Genomic DNA, 16,637 nt, shown 5'->3' on the forward strand with positions numbered 1-16,637 from the left:
TTGCCCTGCAAAGTGTCTCGGGCGTTCAAATATAGAACATACGAACACACGGGTACGATGACAAGTGGCTTAGACAAAGGATCCGGCTCTGACCCAGCTCCCGCCTCGTCTTACGTCTCCCAACGAAGCTCCGAGGACCAATTAAGGTTCGCAATACGACCCAGCCCCGGCCAAGATGACTTGGACGGTATTACCAACATTCCGAGGTGCCGGAAACGGTGAGATCCGGGTAGCAGGAGGTACCTCATCTCACGCAGCGGCATGTCAGCACAGCGCAGGCGATAGTAAGACGCACCGCATGCAGACCAGGTATGGCGAAAGGCGGCAGTTCACAGTCTAGAAAGGCCGCGGGGGATGGTCCAGCAAGATCGGCAATTGATGGTCTGAGACACAAAATTGCAGTCCGCGTATCAACTATGCCCGAAGGCGAAAAGCCAGGCCCTCAACGGCTGGTCATAGTGCCTTAGTGCCTGTAGCCTCGCAAGACACCACGACGAGTTTGGTGACGAAGAGGTTGCGCAAGCAAGAGATCGGCAGTTGCGTCTTGCGGACCTGGGCATGGCGTAATTGTTGGGCCGTGCCTGGACAGCGGTGCGGGTGTTGTTTGGTGCTCGCTGTCCTCTTTGGATGGGAGCTGAATTGGAAGGTCGATAAACACCTATATAGATCGATGTATGTCGGCAGATGGGGTCTGCGCGGAGAGGTTACAATCTGACCGATTCGCGTCTCATAGATTCGTCAGGATCCACCCTTGCAGTTGCAACAACACCCACATCCACCGTTTCCACCACCGGCCACGACAGCCAAACACGGCACGGCCACAGCCGATAGTGAGGCGGCGAGCCAATCGCGCTCCGAGCAAGAAGCGTCTGACGCATTTCGTGGGGAGTTCCGCTCTCACTGGTCGCCTGCAGCTGCGGGCTTCAGCTGCGGGCTTCATCAGCGTCGCAGGGCTCGTCGGTTGGTGTATCAGCGCCGGGGAGAGGGCCAAAGCTGAAATAAAGAGCCTGGGCCCAGACACTCGTCACACGGCGCAAGCCTCTCTCTCAACCTCAACCTCAACCAGCGCGCGTCTACCGTCAGAGAGTGACCGCATTTATTACTAGCATCCGTCACTCTGACTCTTCTCCCCTGGGCACTGGACCACTGGATCCCCGACGTACCACCACCACCACTCCGACCTGTAACTCCCTGGTTTCTTCTCTTGCCCCGAAACGAGAATCCACCAACGGGAGCTACGGGAAGCCCCTGTGACATCCTCTAACAGGCCCCTTGTTGGCCCTCCGGCCTGCGAATAGAGGCTAGATTTTTCTGCCCCGGAGACAGTCCCAATCCAGCAGATCCCAGAAGCGAAGGCCGGAATCTTGGCCAAGTCCCCGAATCTGTTACAGTTGGTGAGCCTCCCCAAAAGACCCCTAGATCCCGTCTCGTCTCATCTCATCTCACCCGTGACCCCGGACCTTTGTCTCTTTTTTCCTTCTCCTCTTCTTCTTCCCTTCTCCTCCGTTGCTGACCGGAATTCCCGCCTCCCAGCCCAGCCTCAATTATTAATAACTACTCGCATCATCCCACCGACCCGCCACGCACAGAAGCCGGTCTTCGGGGCCCGCGGCGTGCCATTCGATCGCTATCGTCAGCATTCACTAATTATCTGATCCCCCATTTTTCCTTCTTTCGCTAGTCGACCAAGCTGCGCAGCGCCAGACGCCCGCGTACATACATTACGCTACCGGACCCCTAAGGAATGCCCACGGCTGAACGATAGCGAGAGATCGACGAAAACCACCCGCTTTCCCCACGATAAGGCCTCCAGCATTCGTCTGCGCGAGACGCACACCACCGCGGGCAATGGCGCCCTCGTACATCCAAGTCCCCTCGAGGGACGACGAGCAAAGAGTCGCTCTGGCGGCTCCGAAAAGTGCCCACATGGCCACTACGACGCTCCGCGTTGAAGGCATGACGTGAGTTCCGCCCTAGCTTAACTCCGACTATCCCGAGCTGCCGCCCGCGCCGGTTGCAGTCGACGAGCATAGTTTGGACATTATTAACAGGCATTCCGACAGCTGCGGCGCATGCACTTCCGCTGTTGAAGCTGGCTTCAAGGGCGTCAAAGGTGTCGGCAACGTCTCAGTAAGCCTCGTCATGGAGCGTGCCGTCGTCCACCACGATCCGCAGATCATCACCGCCGCCGAGGTCCAAGAGATCATCGAGGATCGCGGCTTCGACGCCGAAGTCCTCGCTACCGACCTTCCGAGCCCTGCCGTTACCCGATTCGCCGAGAGCCAGATCCAGGACGACGACGACGGCCTTGCGACGACCACCGTGGCCGTCGAGGGCATGACCTGCGGTGCCTGCACTTCGGCGGTCGAAGGCGGCTTCAAGGACGTCCCGGGAATCAAGCACTTTAGCATTTCGCTGCTCTCCGAACGAGCTGTTATTGAGCACGACCCGACCCTTATATCCGCCGAGCAGATTGCCGAAATCATCGAGGACCGTGGCTTTGGAGCCGAGATTGTCGACACGGTCAAGGCGGAAAAGTCGTCCAAGGCTCCCGAGCGCATGAGCAATACTGCCACCACTACAGTGGCCATCGAAGGCATGACTTGTGGCGCCTGCACCTCGGCCGTGGAAGGAGGGTTCAAGGGCGTTGACGGCGTCTTCAAATTCAACATCAGCTTGCTCGCTGAGCGGGCCGTCATCACCCACGACGTCACAAAACTCTCCCCGGAACAGATTATCGAAACGATTGACGACCGGGGATTCGATGGGAAAATCTTATCCACTCAATTCACCGACGACCTCCAGGGTGGATCTTCAAAATCATTCTTCAAATTATTTGGCGCCTCAGATGTAGCTACGGCACAAGCTTTGGAGACTGCATTGCTGGGGCTGCCTGGTATTGACTCTGCGTCAGTCAACTTGGCCTCGTCCCGTCTTACCGTTGGCCACCAGCCTGATGTCATCGGTCTGCGAGGGATCGTCGAGGCTGTAGAAGCCCATGGTCTCAATGCCCTCGTCGCCGACAACCATGACAACAATGCCCAGCTCGAGTCTTTGGCCAAGACGAGAGAGATTAATGAGTGGCGGACCGCCTTTCGTACGTCACTGGCCTTTGCGATCCCCGTCTTCATCATTGGCATGATTCTGCCCATGTGTACCACCAAACTCGATTTTGGTGCCATTAAACTGTTCCCTGGTCTGTATCTTGGCGATGTTATTTGCCTGGTTCTTACGATACCCGTCCAATTTGGTATTGGAAAACGATTTTACATTTCGGCCTACAAGTCGGTCAAGCACGGTTCTCCCACCATGGATGTACTAGTCATCCTTGGTACGTCGTGTGCCTTTTGCTTTAGCATTCTGACCATGGTTGTATCATTGGTTGTGCCTCCCCACACGAGGCCGAGTACCATCTTCGATACGAGCACCATGTTGATCACCTTTGTCACTCTTGGCCGTTACCTTGAGAACAGTGCCAAGGGCCAGACTTCGAGAGCTCTCTCTCGCCTCATGTCGCTGGCCCCCTCGATGGCAACCATTTACGCGGACCCCATTGCGGTCGAAAAGGATACTGAACGATGGGCCGCCTCCAGGGTCCCGGAGACTCCTAAAGCATCTGAAGCAACAGCGGGAACACGCGCCTCGGCGTATGAAGAGAAGGTCATTCCCACGGAGCTGCTACAGCTGGGTGACATCGTTGTCATTCGACCTGGTGACAAGCTTCCTGCCGACGGAGTTCTCATACGCGGCGAGACTTACGTCGATGAGAGCATGGTGACTGGTGAGGCTATGCCTGTGCAGAAACGAGCAGGAGACAACATCATTGGCGGCACCGTCAATGGTGATGGTCGGATCGACTTCCGAGTCACCCGTGCCGGCCGCGATACGCAGCTCAGTCAGATCGTCAAGTTGGTTCAGGATGCCCAGACCACTCGTGCGCCGATCCAACAGCTCGCCGATACCCTTGCTGGTTACTTCGTCCCTACAATTCTCATCCTTGGTCTCGGAACCTTTCTTATCTGGATGGTGCTCAGCCATGTGCTGCCGAACCCTCCCAAGATCTTCCTCCAGGATGCCAGCGGCGGCAAGATCATGGTCTGTGTGAAGCTCTGCATCTCTGTCATTGTCTTTGCTTGCCCCTGTGCGCTTGGTCTGGCCACCCCAACCGCCGTCATGGTTGGTACGGGTGTAGGTGCCGAGAATGGCATTCTGATCAAGGGCGGCGCGGCGCTGGAGAGGACCACCAAGGTGACGCAGATCGTTCTGGACAAGACCGGTACCATTACCTATGGAAAGATGAGCGTTGCCGAGGTGAACCTGGATGCTGATTGGGAGGACAATGAGCGCCGACGGCGGCTCTGGTGGACCATCGTCGGGCTTGCGGAACTGGGCAGCGAGCACCCCGTGGGCAAGGCCATCTTGGCTGCTGCTCGACGCGAGCTCGACCTGGACGTCGGCGGCACCATCGAGGGCAGCGCTGGCGAGTTCAAGGCCGCTGTTGGCAAGGGCATCAATGCCCTGGTTGAGCCGGCCACAGCGGAGCGCACTCGTTACCGTGTTCTCCTCGGAAACGTAGCGTATCTGCGAGACAACCGTGTCGAGATCCCTGAGGACGCCATCGAGGCCTCTGAGCACATCAACTCGGCCGCCAGCAAGGCTCCCTCTACGACTCCCTCTGCCGGAACCACCAACATCTTCGTCGCCATTGACGGTCAGTACACCGGTCACCTCTGCCTGGCCGACTCCATCAAGGACGGCGCCAAGGCGGCCATCGCGGTCCTCCACCGCATGGGCATCAAGACGGCCATCGTGACTGGCGACCAGAAGTCGACGGCACTGGCTGTCGCTGCGGCTGTGGGCATCTCACCTGAGGACGTCTACGCCGGTGCTAGCCCCGACCAGAAACAGGCGATCCTCAAGCAGATCCAGGCCCAGGGAGAGGTTGTCGGCATGGTCGGTGACGGCATCAACGACTCGCCGGCCCTCGCCACAGCAGACGTCGGCATCGCCATGGCTAGCGGTACGGACGTTGCCATGGAGGCCGCCGACGTGGTGCTGATGCGGCCGACCGACCTCATGGACATCCCCGCGGCCCTGCACCTCTCGCGCAGCATCTTCCGGCGCATCAAGCTCAACCTCGCGTGGGCGTGCATGTACAATATCATCGGCCTACCCATCGCCATGGGCTTCTTCCTCCCCCTCGGCTTCCACATGCACCCCATGATGGCCGGCTTCGCCATGGCCAGCAGCAGCGTCAGCGTCGTCGTCAGCAGCCTGCTCCTCAAGACCTGGAAGCGCCCCAGCTGGATGGACGAGGCCGCCGCCGAGACCAAGGGCGGCCTGCGCTGGATGGGCGGCCGCGGCGTCGTCGGGTGGTTCCGCGAGACGTTCGGGAGGTCGAGAGGCGTCGGCAAAGAGGAGGGATACGTGCCGCTGGCCGATCTGGAGGCGGCCGAGGCGCGCGCTTGACAAATGTAGCATCCATGTGCGTGCGAGTTCTTGTCATGTAAAGATACAGTAGATACCTCTCGGCGTTGTAGAATTTATTATACGCCCATTCAAGTTTGAGTCAAAAGATATTCCAGATATTCCCAAGTCTACGTCGAGGGTGCAGCGCACCCTTTTCTACTCTCCCTCTCCGCCAACCCCTTATCTCGGTTCTGAGCCCACGTTGCGCAATTCGCATCACGGCGTGGAGTGGTTGTCGGGTGTTGCTCGGGTGGTGCTCGTATGTTGGGGTGGTGCGTGCTCGATTTGCGGTTTCGCATGTGGGAAGACAGCTACCCTATACATCTGTGTTTTGGTGGACATATGGGGTGAGAGTTGAGCCATCTATTTCTGGACCTTGTAATTTGTTGGCCGGTAGCATTTATCGATGCTCTTTAACGTGGCGCTACCTATGGTCATGAGCTTGAGAAATAATATCGCGAACTGAGGTGTAAGCACGAAGACTATCATTACGTTGCGTTCGTGTCCCTGACAACTAACCCCGATTTAGTTTCTAGTGTATAGAATTCCCCAATACTATTTTTATTCGAAGGATTCATCTGGACTACTATTATTAGCACTGCATATGTCCCAGATCCGCGTACCAATTCCTCGTATCGGACAACTACCGCGTAAACAAATGGGACACTAGACGCCAAGCTGCTGCAGTGTGAGTGGGCCGGAACCGTTGGAGTTCTGGAGCTTTTGAGCAACATCTATGCTTGGCTGAATGGTAACGCACTCCAAGGGCACTGAGTTTGAACAGACGAGATTATAACATAGAGGAAAACATTTCATTTTCAGCTTGTAACTCTAATCCGATAGTGCCCATTTTCTCGAGGCCTATACCATGTGTACTGTACACCCAACCGTTCTAAATCACGCAACTCCAGATCGTCCTTCAAGGAGCGAACATCAAAATCTCCTCATACACCACCAAGGGTACCCGTGAAGCCACATGGAAAGAAAAAAAAGGAAACACAGAGGGCTAGAAAATGCCACATCGCACAGGCCGTCCGTAATGATATCCAAAAAACCAAAATCCCCAGAGGAGAAAGGTTGAAGCGTGTCGATAGGTTAGACGCTTTAGCGTGCCGTGGATCTCCCCTGTGCTACCCTTCCTCGTGGGTGGTTGCGAGGGGAGTCCTGGTTTTCCTCACATGTCGTATTGTTTCGTTGCTCAAGTTGTCACGGCAATTTCTTCCGTGACTAATTAGCTCCCACTTTTCAGGAATGAGCATATGTGACTGGTAGTCTCTGAACTTCATTCTTGAAATCAAGCAGAAGCTGGCTGGTTGCCATCAACCTTCTCCTCAACTTTCTCCTCGGCTTTCACCTCGACTTTCTCCTCGACCTTTACCTCGCCATTCTGCTCGATTTTCTCCTCGATTTTCTCCTCGATTTTCTCCTCGATTTTCTCCTCAACTTGCCCCTCGACGTGCCCCTCGACGTGCCCCTCGACGTGCTCCTCGACTTGCTCAGTCGGGGCCGGGATCTCCTTCTCTCCGCCTAGGACATCGGCTTCGAAATCCTGGCACATCTCCTCAAAGTTCACCCACGTGCCACCGTGTTCGTCCGACCAAGCACCGCCCATTGGGTCGGTGAGGGTTTGCGCGTCTGGGTAGGTTGTCTTGTGCACCCAGTAGCGGCCGCCGATTAGCTTATCGGATATACGGTTGTCAAGCTGTAGCTTTTTGACCGAGGCCTTGACGAGGGATCGAGCAAAGGGATAGAACCAAAACTTGGTGTACTGGTCCTCGATGACAGCCTTATCTCCCGTGACGTGCCAGAGGGCCCAAATATGCTTTGTGACGAAGTTGGTTCCCAGGAAGATGTTGCGGATCCAATCCTTGGATGTGGAGCCGGGATGCGCCTCGGGGATGCTGTCGTAGATTTGGCTCAGGGACTCCTCAATCCGCTTGGGCATCTCGATCGGGTAGGGCTTGAACTGCTCTCCCTCTGAGAATAAGTCCTTCGACATTGTGGCGGTGGGGGTCTCCGTGCCAGTATAGTGGATCCAGTCGACGAATCTCTCATATCCGGCCTTAGTCTGGAACATGGTAGACTCGTACTCAATTCCCACGTGGAATTCGACCTCCTCTTTCTTGTTGTAGACAGTGGGGAGCATCCGGTCACTGGGACCGCCGGGAACATTGCCATCTTTAGCCAGCTTCAAGGATCGGAAGTACTCCTGTCGCCCCCAGACGTTGGCAAGGTAGAACTGATCCGAGTCTTTGTACATGTTATCGGGGTTCCAGCTGTTCATGATCTCGTACATGGTGGCGGAGATGTAGGCACGCATGTGGCCAGCAGGTCCGATAAGAGTACCCGAGTTCAACCACTTAGGAAGCATGAGAGTCATCTCGCCGTTGTTCGTCTTGGGGCCAAACGCCTTAGCGGGCAGGGTGGAGTCGGGGACGGCCCAGCAGCGCGGAGCCTTCCAGTTGATGGGCCAGCAGATCTTGTCGGGACCAAAGAAGAGAGTGGTCTGGAGGTTCCCCTCATAAACCTGATCGACAGTGATACCGAAGCGTTCTGCGGTTCTCTTATTCTCGCTTTCAACGACCTCGAAATAGCGCTCGAGCATGATGTCCGGGGGCAACTGGAGGATGATATCGTAGCCGTCAACAATGAGGACAATATCCTCATCTTCCTCGGGACCCAGGGAGTTCAGGTATCGCTCGATAGCGCGAAGCTTGGCAAGATGGGTGGCATGAGCATCGAGGAGACCCTGGCCGTTCCAGCCCATCAAGGCCGGGACGGGGTATTGGTTGGCGGCGCTGGAGACGAGATTGAAGCAGAGACGGCGGTTTTTGCCACTGGCGGGGATTAGATAGTGGAACTTGGAGGTCTTGACGGCATCCTCTTCGTCGGAGGCGGCATCTGGCACGGCAGAGGCGGTTTCCTTTGTCACGGCAGAGGCTGTTTCCTCTATCACGGCGGAGGCGGTGTCCTCTATCACGGCGGAGGCGGTTTCCTCTATCACGGCCGAGGAGGTTTCCGCTGGGGTGCTATCATCGGGGATGGCAGGGGCGTTGGAATTAGTTTCGTCGGTATTATCATCTTGTTTACCGTTGTCAGATGCGGAGGTCGGGTTGGGCTTGGCAGCCGCTGTCGTGGCTGGTGAGTCCTTGGCGTTGTCTCCGTATGTCGGAATGATATTTTTGAAGCGCTCCTAATGCAGAGGAAGCATTATAGTTAGCAGGCTGATGAAGTCATCGTGCGACATGCCCACAGAGACTTGGGTTTGTTGGCGCAGGGGACTCGAGGAGGTGTCGGAACTCACAGTATCAACCGCGGGGGCCGAGTAAAAGATGACGGAGATGACGAAGAGCAAACCAAAGGCGATGAACAGGTTTCGCCGTTGGGGCGATTGGCTCATCATGATGGCGGCCTATTGGCCCGGGGGGCTTATAATGGACGTCGGAAGAAGCGAATAAAGGAGTGAATAGGCACAAGGCAGACGCAAGAAAGGAATGGACAGGAGGAAAGAATTGGTAGCGAGCCAAAAACGGTTCAGGTCGTGGTCGCGATCGGAGGAGGGGTGAAGGAGAGGACGGGTATTTAGGTCCCGAAAACGCGGAAGAGCGAGACGAGCGACAGGGGAGTGGAGACGAAGAACGAAAAGCTAGGCAGGGGAAAGGAGAGGGAAGGAGGAGGGAGGAAGGACAGAGGAGGCAAGGGCTGGCTCGAGCGACAGGGAAGGAGAAGATCAAACTCCAGAGGCGGAGTAGCGCAGCGCAGCGGAAGCAGGAAGGATGGGAAACTGACAAACGCTAACTAACCACTCCGCGCATGTGGGTTGAAGCTGATAAGTCGTGGCGTTGGCGGTAGTGTCAGCAACGGACAAGGGCTAAGGACATAAGGATGCGCAGGGTCACCACAGGGCTACTATGGGACATAGCATGCATTAGAGCCAGGGGTACAGGGCTGGGGGCGAAGGAGCATACGGTGGGAGAGGGTTCGACCAGGAAGATGTTGGTGAAAGGGCCCGCAGCCAAGATTTCAACGACGGCGAGAGACACTACAAGCGAAGGAAACGTGCTCCGAGGCAGCCTTTCGCCCGTCTCGCCCGCCTTTTCCCACCTTTGATGCGACGGTGCAGTACAGCACAGGCACAGAACCCCATGGGAGACAAATGCCGCCATGGATGGAGCGGCACGCGGGATAGGGGGGGGGGGGGGGCGCCAAACGACAGACGGCAGATTGGGAGGCGTGATAGGGAACCACTACGCGGAAGCTGAGCGACACAGTTATTAGCATATTGGCGCTACCCCGTCAGCCCGCGGAGGAGAAAGGACCAATTCACTGCTTGCCCATCCCACCTAAACTTCTGGGCGGCATCGGCCACATTGGCTGGCGCACCCCCTGGAAATGGCGGATGCAACCCACGATGTGTGTCGAGTGTCCCCAACTGTTAGTTGTTAGTGAGGTACACGGCGCGGGCAGCATCTAATTCAGGAGCCATGCCAAGACCCAACTTGCCCTGTTTCTGGCGTACGATCGCCGTCATGCCAAGCACTGCCGGCGCTTGTCATACCGGTAATACAACAGAGTTTCTGCCGCCGTTGGGATGGTTGATGTCAGGGTTTCGGCAACTGACCCCGCGTTGTCTCTCCCGCGTCTTTTTTGTCTCTCTTTTTATTTTATTTCCCTTTTCTCTTTAATAACGACTATCGACGTTCCGCGGGCCCCAAGTTTTCTAGCAGCCGCCTAGTAGCGAATAGTCCCGACGCTGCCCCAGTCATTTCCGCCCCTGTCCGCTGGCTACCCCTGACGCTTTGCCCTCCAGTCCCTAGTCAGCCCGCCCGCTGAGCGTCGGCTTCGATCCTCCGAGTGCTCCGAATGCTCCACTGGAGGGGCCAACTTTTATCTTCAGGTCCCCCGGTATCTGTCGCACCGAGAGCACCAACACCACCACGCGCAGGGGGCGTCCTGGTTGGATGGCAGGATGCTTTTAGCACGTCAGCGCTAGCCTCTCTCCAACGGCCGCGTATGTACTCAATAGAGTAGTGTATGGCCTAAACGCGTAGCGGAATCCCCGTCATCATGTTAAGTTTGACCAACTTCAGCCCACCCACTTGGGCTGCGAAGCACTTTCAGCCCTCAGCCCGCCTGCTGCAGGCCCGTTGCAAGCTCACTCCAGCCGTCACCCACTAACACTCAAGTTCCATTTGATTTCACGCCTTGGCCCAATCAATAGTCCGCTGTGCCAAGGCCCGCCGGCGCCTCCATGCATTCAGCCCACTAATTATCACAGCACCCACTGTTACAATATTATTCCTTCAGAATCCTCCCAATCCTCCAATCCTCCATCCTGCCGATAGCCGCTGGTGCCTTTCTCTGCGATTACTCCGTACACTTGGCATTGTTGCCATGCTGACACGCAATACGCACCATATCCGGCGTAGTTGCCGACTAAGTACCCCTTTCTTGGCACGCTTGCTTGGCCGATACGCTACGCGCGCCATCATATTCCATGAAACATATCCTCCCGAAAGTATGTGCTGTTTCCAGTCCAAATGGGGGTTTAATTATCGACTCTGCAATATTGTAGTTAGCGCATGGCACTAACCTTTCGCCGCAGAAAGAAAACCCCCTGGCTGAAAAGGAAAAGGAGCATCTAAGTTACCGCACTCGCTAAACTCTGCACTGGACTCGCAACGCATGGTGGTGATTCTTGTTTCAGGTTCCCACCACATGTACTACGATGTCTAGACGACTTGAGCATTGAGCACCTTGTCCGACAAACCCGCCCAGCCCTGCTGCCCCAGTTTAAGTACAAATTGCATTCTCTGGGTGGTATCGTCATGACATACCCCCCCCAGTCAGCAGCCGTATCCAATTAGCGTCGCTGGTGCCGTCACGGGTCACTAGCGAGCTTGTACCAGATTGATGGGTTTGTCAAGATGCTGTGGAGACGGTTTCACATGACACCAGGCCATCCATCCACCAAATGCTTCAAGACACAGCACGTCTATCTCACGCGACCCATTATTAACGCTCTAGTTCTCACGCGGTCACATATAAATATGTTGCTTCATGACTTGCTTGGTGGTTGGCTATCTAAGGTCGAAGTTAATCTGTCCCCTCCCTTCCCAACATTCTCCATCCTGCTAACGAACGGCAACTGCCTAGAAATGGTATCTGAAATCTAACCGCGTAAAAGGAGCGTTGTAAAGGGCTGCAAATACCCCAAAGCCCAAAAATGTCCAACGTCTATAAAAGTGTCCATCTGTGGAAACTGTCAGTAACGTATCATACGACATGATAAGGGAGCTTTCTCTTACACTAGAACTAAACCCATATCACTAAATGAGATGATCGTCGGTCCAAGTGGACCCTGTGTATCGTGAACGAGGCCAACAAAGACGGGGGTGCCCGGTTATCGTACTCATCAAAGGAAACGAAATAAGCCGCATGAAGCGATGACGTTGAAGCGATGAACGTGAAAGAAAGAATATCCCAACGATCATAGAATAATGCGATGTCTCCTCAGAATTTCCTCGTACACCGTAACCTTCTCGGTCTTGGTATCGAGGATGCTGCATAGGCCGTTGTACCGTTCTTGCAATTCCTCGTACTTGGCCTTCCAGAACCGGCGCTGGTTGGTCCAGTATTCGATTTCCCTGGTAAGCTCCGAGACTCGTCGGCTCACCCCTTCGTCGATTTGTTTCGACAGCTCGTGCAGTCTGACCCGGAGGTCCGAGTTCTCGTCCTTGACATGCTGGTTCTCCTTCTCGAGCTTGGAGACCTTGTGTCGTAGCTTCGTAATTTCGCGATGGGTGCGGGCCGACGAGCCACTGGTGTTGTCGATAGAGCGACGGAGGGCATCGTTATCGGCGGCGAGAATCGCAACTTGCTCCTGAAGTTGAGGCACAACGGTGTGGTTTAGATGATGAGCCTCAGCTTGGGCTACCGAGAGGTTTGCCCTGAGGGTATCATTCTGAGCGCCAAAGGCCTGGTTTGCCTCCTCCAAGGCACGATTACGCTCCGCAAGCGCCTTCCATTCCTCCCGACTGACTGTGTAGTAATCGCAGCTGTGTCGGTGGTTGTGGTGGCTGTAAGATCGGGAGCGTTTGATGGACACAAACTGCGGTCGACCTTCGGCGTCCGTGTCGACGTAGCACCGCCTGGACATTTGGAAGACTTTGGAGGGTTCGATGTGGAAACTGATTGGATCGGCGGCGTGATGCCGCGGTTGTAGAAGTTACCCTGGGTGGCGAAGAGAGTTGAAAGGGCGATGGCTAGCTAGAACTCAAAGGTGTGTAGTTCCGAGAGAGTTGACAAGAAGACAAAGAGGACGGAATGAAGAGAGATGGTGAGGGCAGATGGTGAGGACAAGGGAGAAACCGCAAGAACGGGTATTTGAGAAGTGGGACTCGAGACAATCAAGTAGTGAGTGGCCTCGAGAGCACCCTGTTACGTTTGTATACCGCTGACGTGAACGATTGTCTTGGGACGGATCCGTCAGAGAAAGAAGGCTGGATGAAGAGGCACTAGACTAATGCAGGTGATCAAAGAAGGTGAGCAGCAGTGTCCTCGCGAATGGAAGCGCGGCTGTGGCTCGAGCGGGAGCCTCATTCTTAAATGGCACTCGCCAGGGCCCTCATGGCCCTCATCTAGGCACTCGCCTGGACGAGGCAGCCAAGTTGTCCAGTTGCCACCGGAGTGGGAAGCAAAATGGACGAGGAACAAGCACGAGGCTGGGGCAGATGGCAGCCAAAACTGGAACCAGGTGCAAGACAGGACTATGTTGGTTGTGGCTTGGTAGTCCTGGTGGCTCGATGGACAAGAGAAGAGTCATTTCGGAGAGAAGACAGGGCCAACGGGGCCGAGATGGGGGCCAAAGTAGGGGGAAAAGTGTACCAGTGCGAGTCTCCAGGCGCGGGTCCAGGAGGGTGGGATACGGAGAGTTTGGGTGATGGTGGTCAACCATCTCAATCCCGACGTGGTATTCGCACGTCTGGGCTGAGTGGGCTCCACGAGGTGAAGTGGCTGCGAGGCGCGCGTGGCCCTCCATGTCTCATCAGAACGAGGTCATTCTGGGAGAGGGAGAGGGAAGCAGACAAAGAGCAGAGAGACAAAGAGACGAGGTGGATGGAGCATGACATTTTTAGATGGACAAAGAGGTGGTTCGCCTGTTGCCATGGTGCTCGATTTTAATGCCACTTGGCTGGGAGGCGATCTGCATGGGCGGTAGTTGCGCGAACGGGACGATGCGCGTCAACGAAGCCCTACGCGGCTAATGCGAGTCCATGACCGACAGCTCTCCTCGTCTTGGGGATGAGATTGGTGCGGCGGGAATGCAGTCCTTCGGCAGAGCCCGGGGCACCACTGCGGCATGGGCGAACCAGTCGGCCGTGCGTGATGGCGTATGCGCGTGTGCCTGTCGCGGCGTGGGCGATGAGGCATGTGTATGGTGGATGGAGATGCAAGCCGTGGTGGTTGTGGAGGTTGTGTAGGTTCGTTCCTGGGGCGTCAGCCGGCGCGCGCGTGGGGTGGTGGTGGTGTGGTGCAAGTCAAGCGACCTGCAGCAGGTCCCCACCGTGCGCGCGGGACTGTCATGCGGACGGCTTACGGGCAGTGAGACCAAACGGCGCCATGTGAGCAAGGTAGAGCACAGTGCTAACACGGTGCCAATCCAGCCGTTGCATCACCCGCCCCGATCTGCTCCAGCGGCCTCCAGCAATTCGCCGGGCTGAGCCACTCGCTCTCGAGCTTCAACCTCAACTCATCGCCTGTTGGTTGCAAACTCCAGACGCAGCCCTCTTCACCACGGGACCCTTGCAGCCTGCAGCATAGCCCGCCGGCCTGGATCGGTGACCTAATGCAAGGCAGCCGGGTTTCCCTGCGAGTCATCTACGTACTGTCTACTGTGCTAATGTCGACAAATAGGACGGGTAGGACTGCAACGCGGGAGAACTTTGGCCAGCTTCTTTCAGGCTTGGTTCCAGGAGTCTCTCCCAACTCTAATATCGCTGACATCTTTGTTCCAGACAAATTCACCATTTGTACCGGTGCACGGTTGGTTCTCCCATCTGTGCTCGTGCCGTTTCAGCATGCACCTCTCTTACACATCTGTCCCAGCTTCAGCTTCAGCCTCAGCCTCGCTCTCTCTCACCCTCTTCCGGGATATCCCACCCTTACAGCTCAGCCCCGACTTACAGGCTGCAGCAGCGGCCGCGGGACGGCGCGATATGGTCTACGGCGTTCCCGAGGGTGCCGCATCAGCCTCCTTTCTGTAGACTTATACTGAGAAGGTGGCGACCAGCTTCCACATCTTTCTACGAGGACATCGTCATTGCCATCACATTCTTGTTGACCTGAACCACCATCACTACGAGAAACGGCCCCCAATCTTTCCAAGACTCAGTGGTAACTTCTACGACCTTCTTCTCTACGGCTGCCTCTCTGGAGGCATCCAAATCTGCAAAAACTCCCCCTCCACTTACATGGTAATTCCCCATGCTTCCCACGGACTCCGACCCTCTCTGTTCTCGCCCCATCCGACTCGCCTTTCACCGTCCCCGTCTCCCCCCCTCTGATGACCTCCCCATCCCGTCCCCCTCCGCCGATATCCTCGACATCCAGCCTCATCCTCTCCAGCATCCGGTCCGAGTCTATATCCGCTCGCCCGGCATCTACCATGTTCAAAGCACCATCCTGTGTCCTCGATGACCCGGTTACAGCATCCAACTTGGCTACATGCGTGTCCATCGCAGAACTGCCCTTCGATGCCGTGGTCCATATTTCGTCGACAGCTAGGAATTGATGACTTCCTCGTTCTGTGGCATCCCGAGACAACGCACCTGTGGTTACCGCAGTACTCGAACGAGGGTGCCCGAGGATCCCGGCATTCTCTGATTTCACAGACATGGTATTCGCAGTATCGTGTACCTCGCTCGACAATGCGGCCGCACCTCGTTCTGTCGTCGAAGCCCAGGCACAGCCCGTAGTAGTCGCCTAACCGGTCAACAAAACGCTTTAGACTTGATTTCGTAATTGAACTTACCATCCTCGCGCGTAGCAAAAGTCGTCCCTCCTGGCGTCTGTCTTCGCCTCTCATATCCACCTTCGCGTCGCTGGTGATCCTCGCAATGTCGATTTGTTTTCGCCTCCGCCTCACACCTATCAACGACACACTCATGATACGGACAATACTCTCTCCCAATCCTCTTCATGTGGCATCCTTTGGTCTTGCACCCATGCTCCTTGCAGTACAGCCCTGTCGTCGACTCCCTGCCCTTCATACAGCCCGCCTCGCTGCACGTATGCTCCCGGCAATGCGCCGCGGCCTCCCGCTCATTGCCGCAGTCTGAAAACTCGCAGTAGTGCGCGCCGCAAAATGGCGATGGCAGGCCGTTCTCGCGGACGTGGCAGAAACGGTCGCAGTAGAGCTTTAGGCACCGCCGGTGTCGCTCGCAGAAGCGTACCGGATCGCCGAAGTCGCCGCCTGACACGAAAGAGGCACAGTGAGTATCATCGCAGGTGTGTGTCCTGCAGAATGGCCCTGTTCCTTTAGGGTTGCGGCAGTTGTCGTGATCGCAGCGGTGGTCGTTGCAGAACTGGAAGTCCTCGCCGTTTTGTCGCACTCGTGAGTTCTCGCAACCGGGAGAGGCACAAAGATCTGGTTCCTGAGTCTTAGTTTAATATCATACGGCCATGCTTCTAGACGTACGGAATTCTGTGCAAAAGCTGTAGATCCCTGGGTTCCCATCCTTGACGTTCATGCTGCATCTGATCCCGCTCTCAACCGCGGTACATCTCATATCTACACCCCATTAGCAAACTGCCGGCTCGGGCTATTCTTCGACTTACGCTCGCGGCAAAACGCCTCTCGAGGAAACTTTGCTATCGGACAAGCCCTACGGCCATCCGCTTTCCAACATGCATGGTACCGACAAAACTGCGAGACGACAGTCTGACCGTCGATCCTAAGTCTTGCCGGCGTGTTACGGCAGATGGTCCCAGGAGCTGCACAAACAGGTTCCAAATTCCGACGAGGATTGCAACGCTGATAACCGCAAGGGTTGGGCCGCATTGGTAGCATGTTGGCGGCTTACGATTGTCAAGAAGTTTCGATATCCTGATGTCCTAGGAAATATACTGGGAGTGTAGCTTGAGGACTTATAGTCAGGGCAGCATGT

At 56.0% G+C, this 16,637-nt stretch overlaps 4 protein-coding genes across 4 annotated transcripts; 1 reads left to right on the top strand and 3 right to left on the bottom strand.

The window, feature by feature from the left end:
• Positions 1–1,848: 1,848 nt before the first annotated feature.
• On the top strand, positions 1,849–5,469 carry BGZ61DRAFT_349780 (E1-E2 ATPase-domain-containing protein; the record flags this gene model as incomplete). The annotated part of the gene is made up of 2 exons (XM_046240175.1): positions 1,849–1,961; positions 2,064–5,469. The coding sequence occupies 2 exons, from the start codon at positions 1,849–1,851 to the stop codon at positions 5,467–5,469; spliced, it is 3,519 nt and encodes a 1,172-aa protein (XP_046106002.1).
• A 1,294-nt stretch (positions 5,470–6,763) lies between these two features.
• On the bottom strand, positions 6,764–8,872 carry BGZ61DRAFT_530979 (uncharacterized protein; the record flags this gene model as incomplete). Its single annotated transcript, XM_046253646.1, has 2 exons — positions 6,764–8,662; positions 8,774–8,872. The coding sequence occupies 2 exons, from the start codon at positions 8,870–8,872 to the stop codon at positions 6,764–6,766; spliced, it is 1,998 nt and encodes a 665-aa protein (XP_046106003.1).
• Positions 8,873–11,959: 3,087 nt separating this feature from the next.
• BGZ61DRAFT_349630 (uncharacterized protein) lies at positions 11,960–12,628 on the bottom strand (the record flags this gene model as incomplete). Its single annotated transcript, XM_046240161.1, has 1 exon — positions 11,960–12,628. One exon carries the CDS (start codon positions 12,626–12,628, stop codon positions 11,960–11,962), a length of 669 nt encoding a protein of 222 aa, XP_046106004.1.
• A 2,833-nt stretch (positions 12,629–15,461) lies between these two features.
• On the bottom strand, positions 15,462–16,531 carry BGZ61DRAFT_349027 (uncharacterized protein; the record flags this gene model as incomplete). Its single annotated transcript, XM_046240116.1, has 3 exons — positions 15,462–16,117; positions 16,169–16,261; positions 16,309–16,531. 3 exons carry the CDS (start codon positions 16,529–16,531, stop codon positions 15,462–15,464), a joined length of 972 nt encoding a protein of 323 aa, XP_046106005.1.
• Between the last annotated feature and the right edge of the window lie 106 nt (positions 16,532–16,637).

The sequence above is a fragment of the Ilyonectria robusta genome (genome assembly GCF_021365365.1).
Source record: "Ilyonectria robusta strain PMI_751 chromosome Unknown BGZ61scaffold_7, whole genome shotgun sequence".
Taxonomy (NCBI): domain Eukaryota; kingdom Fungi; phylum Ascomycota; class Sordariomycetes; order Hypocreales; family Nectriaceae; genus Ilyonectria; species Ilyonectria robusta.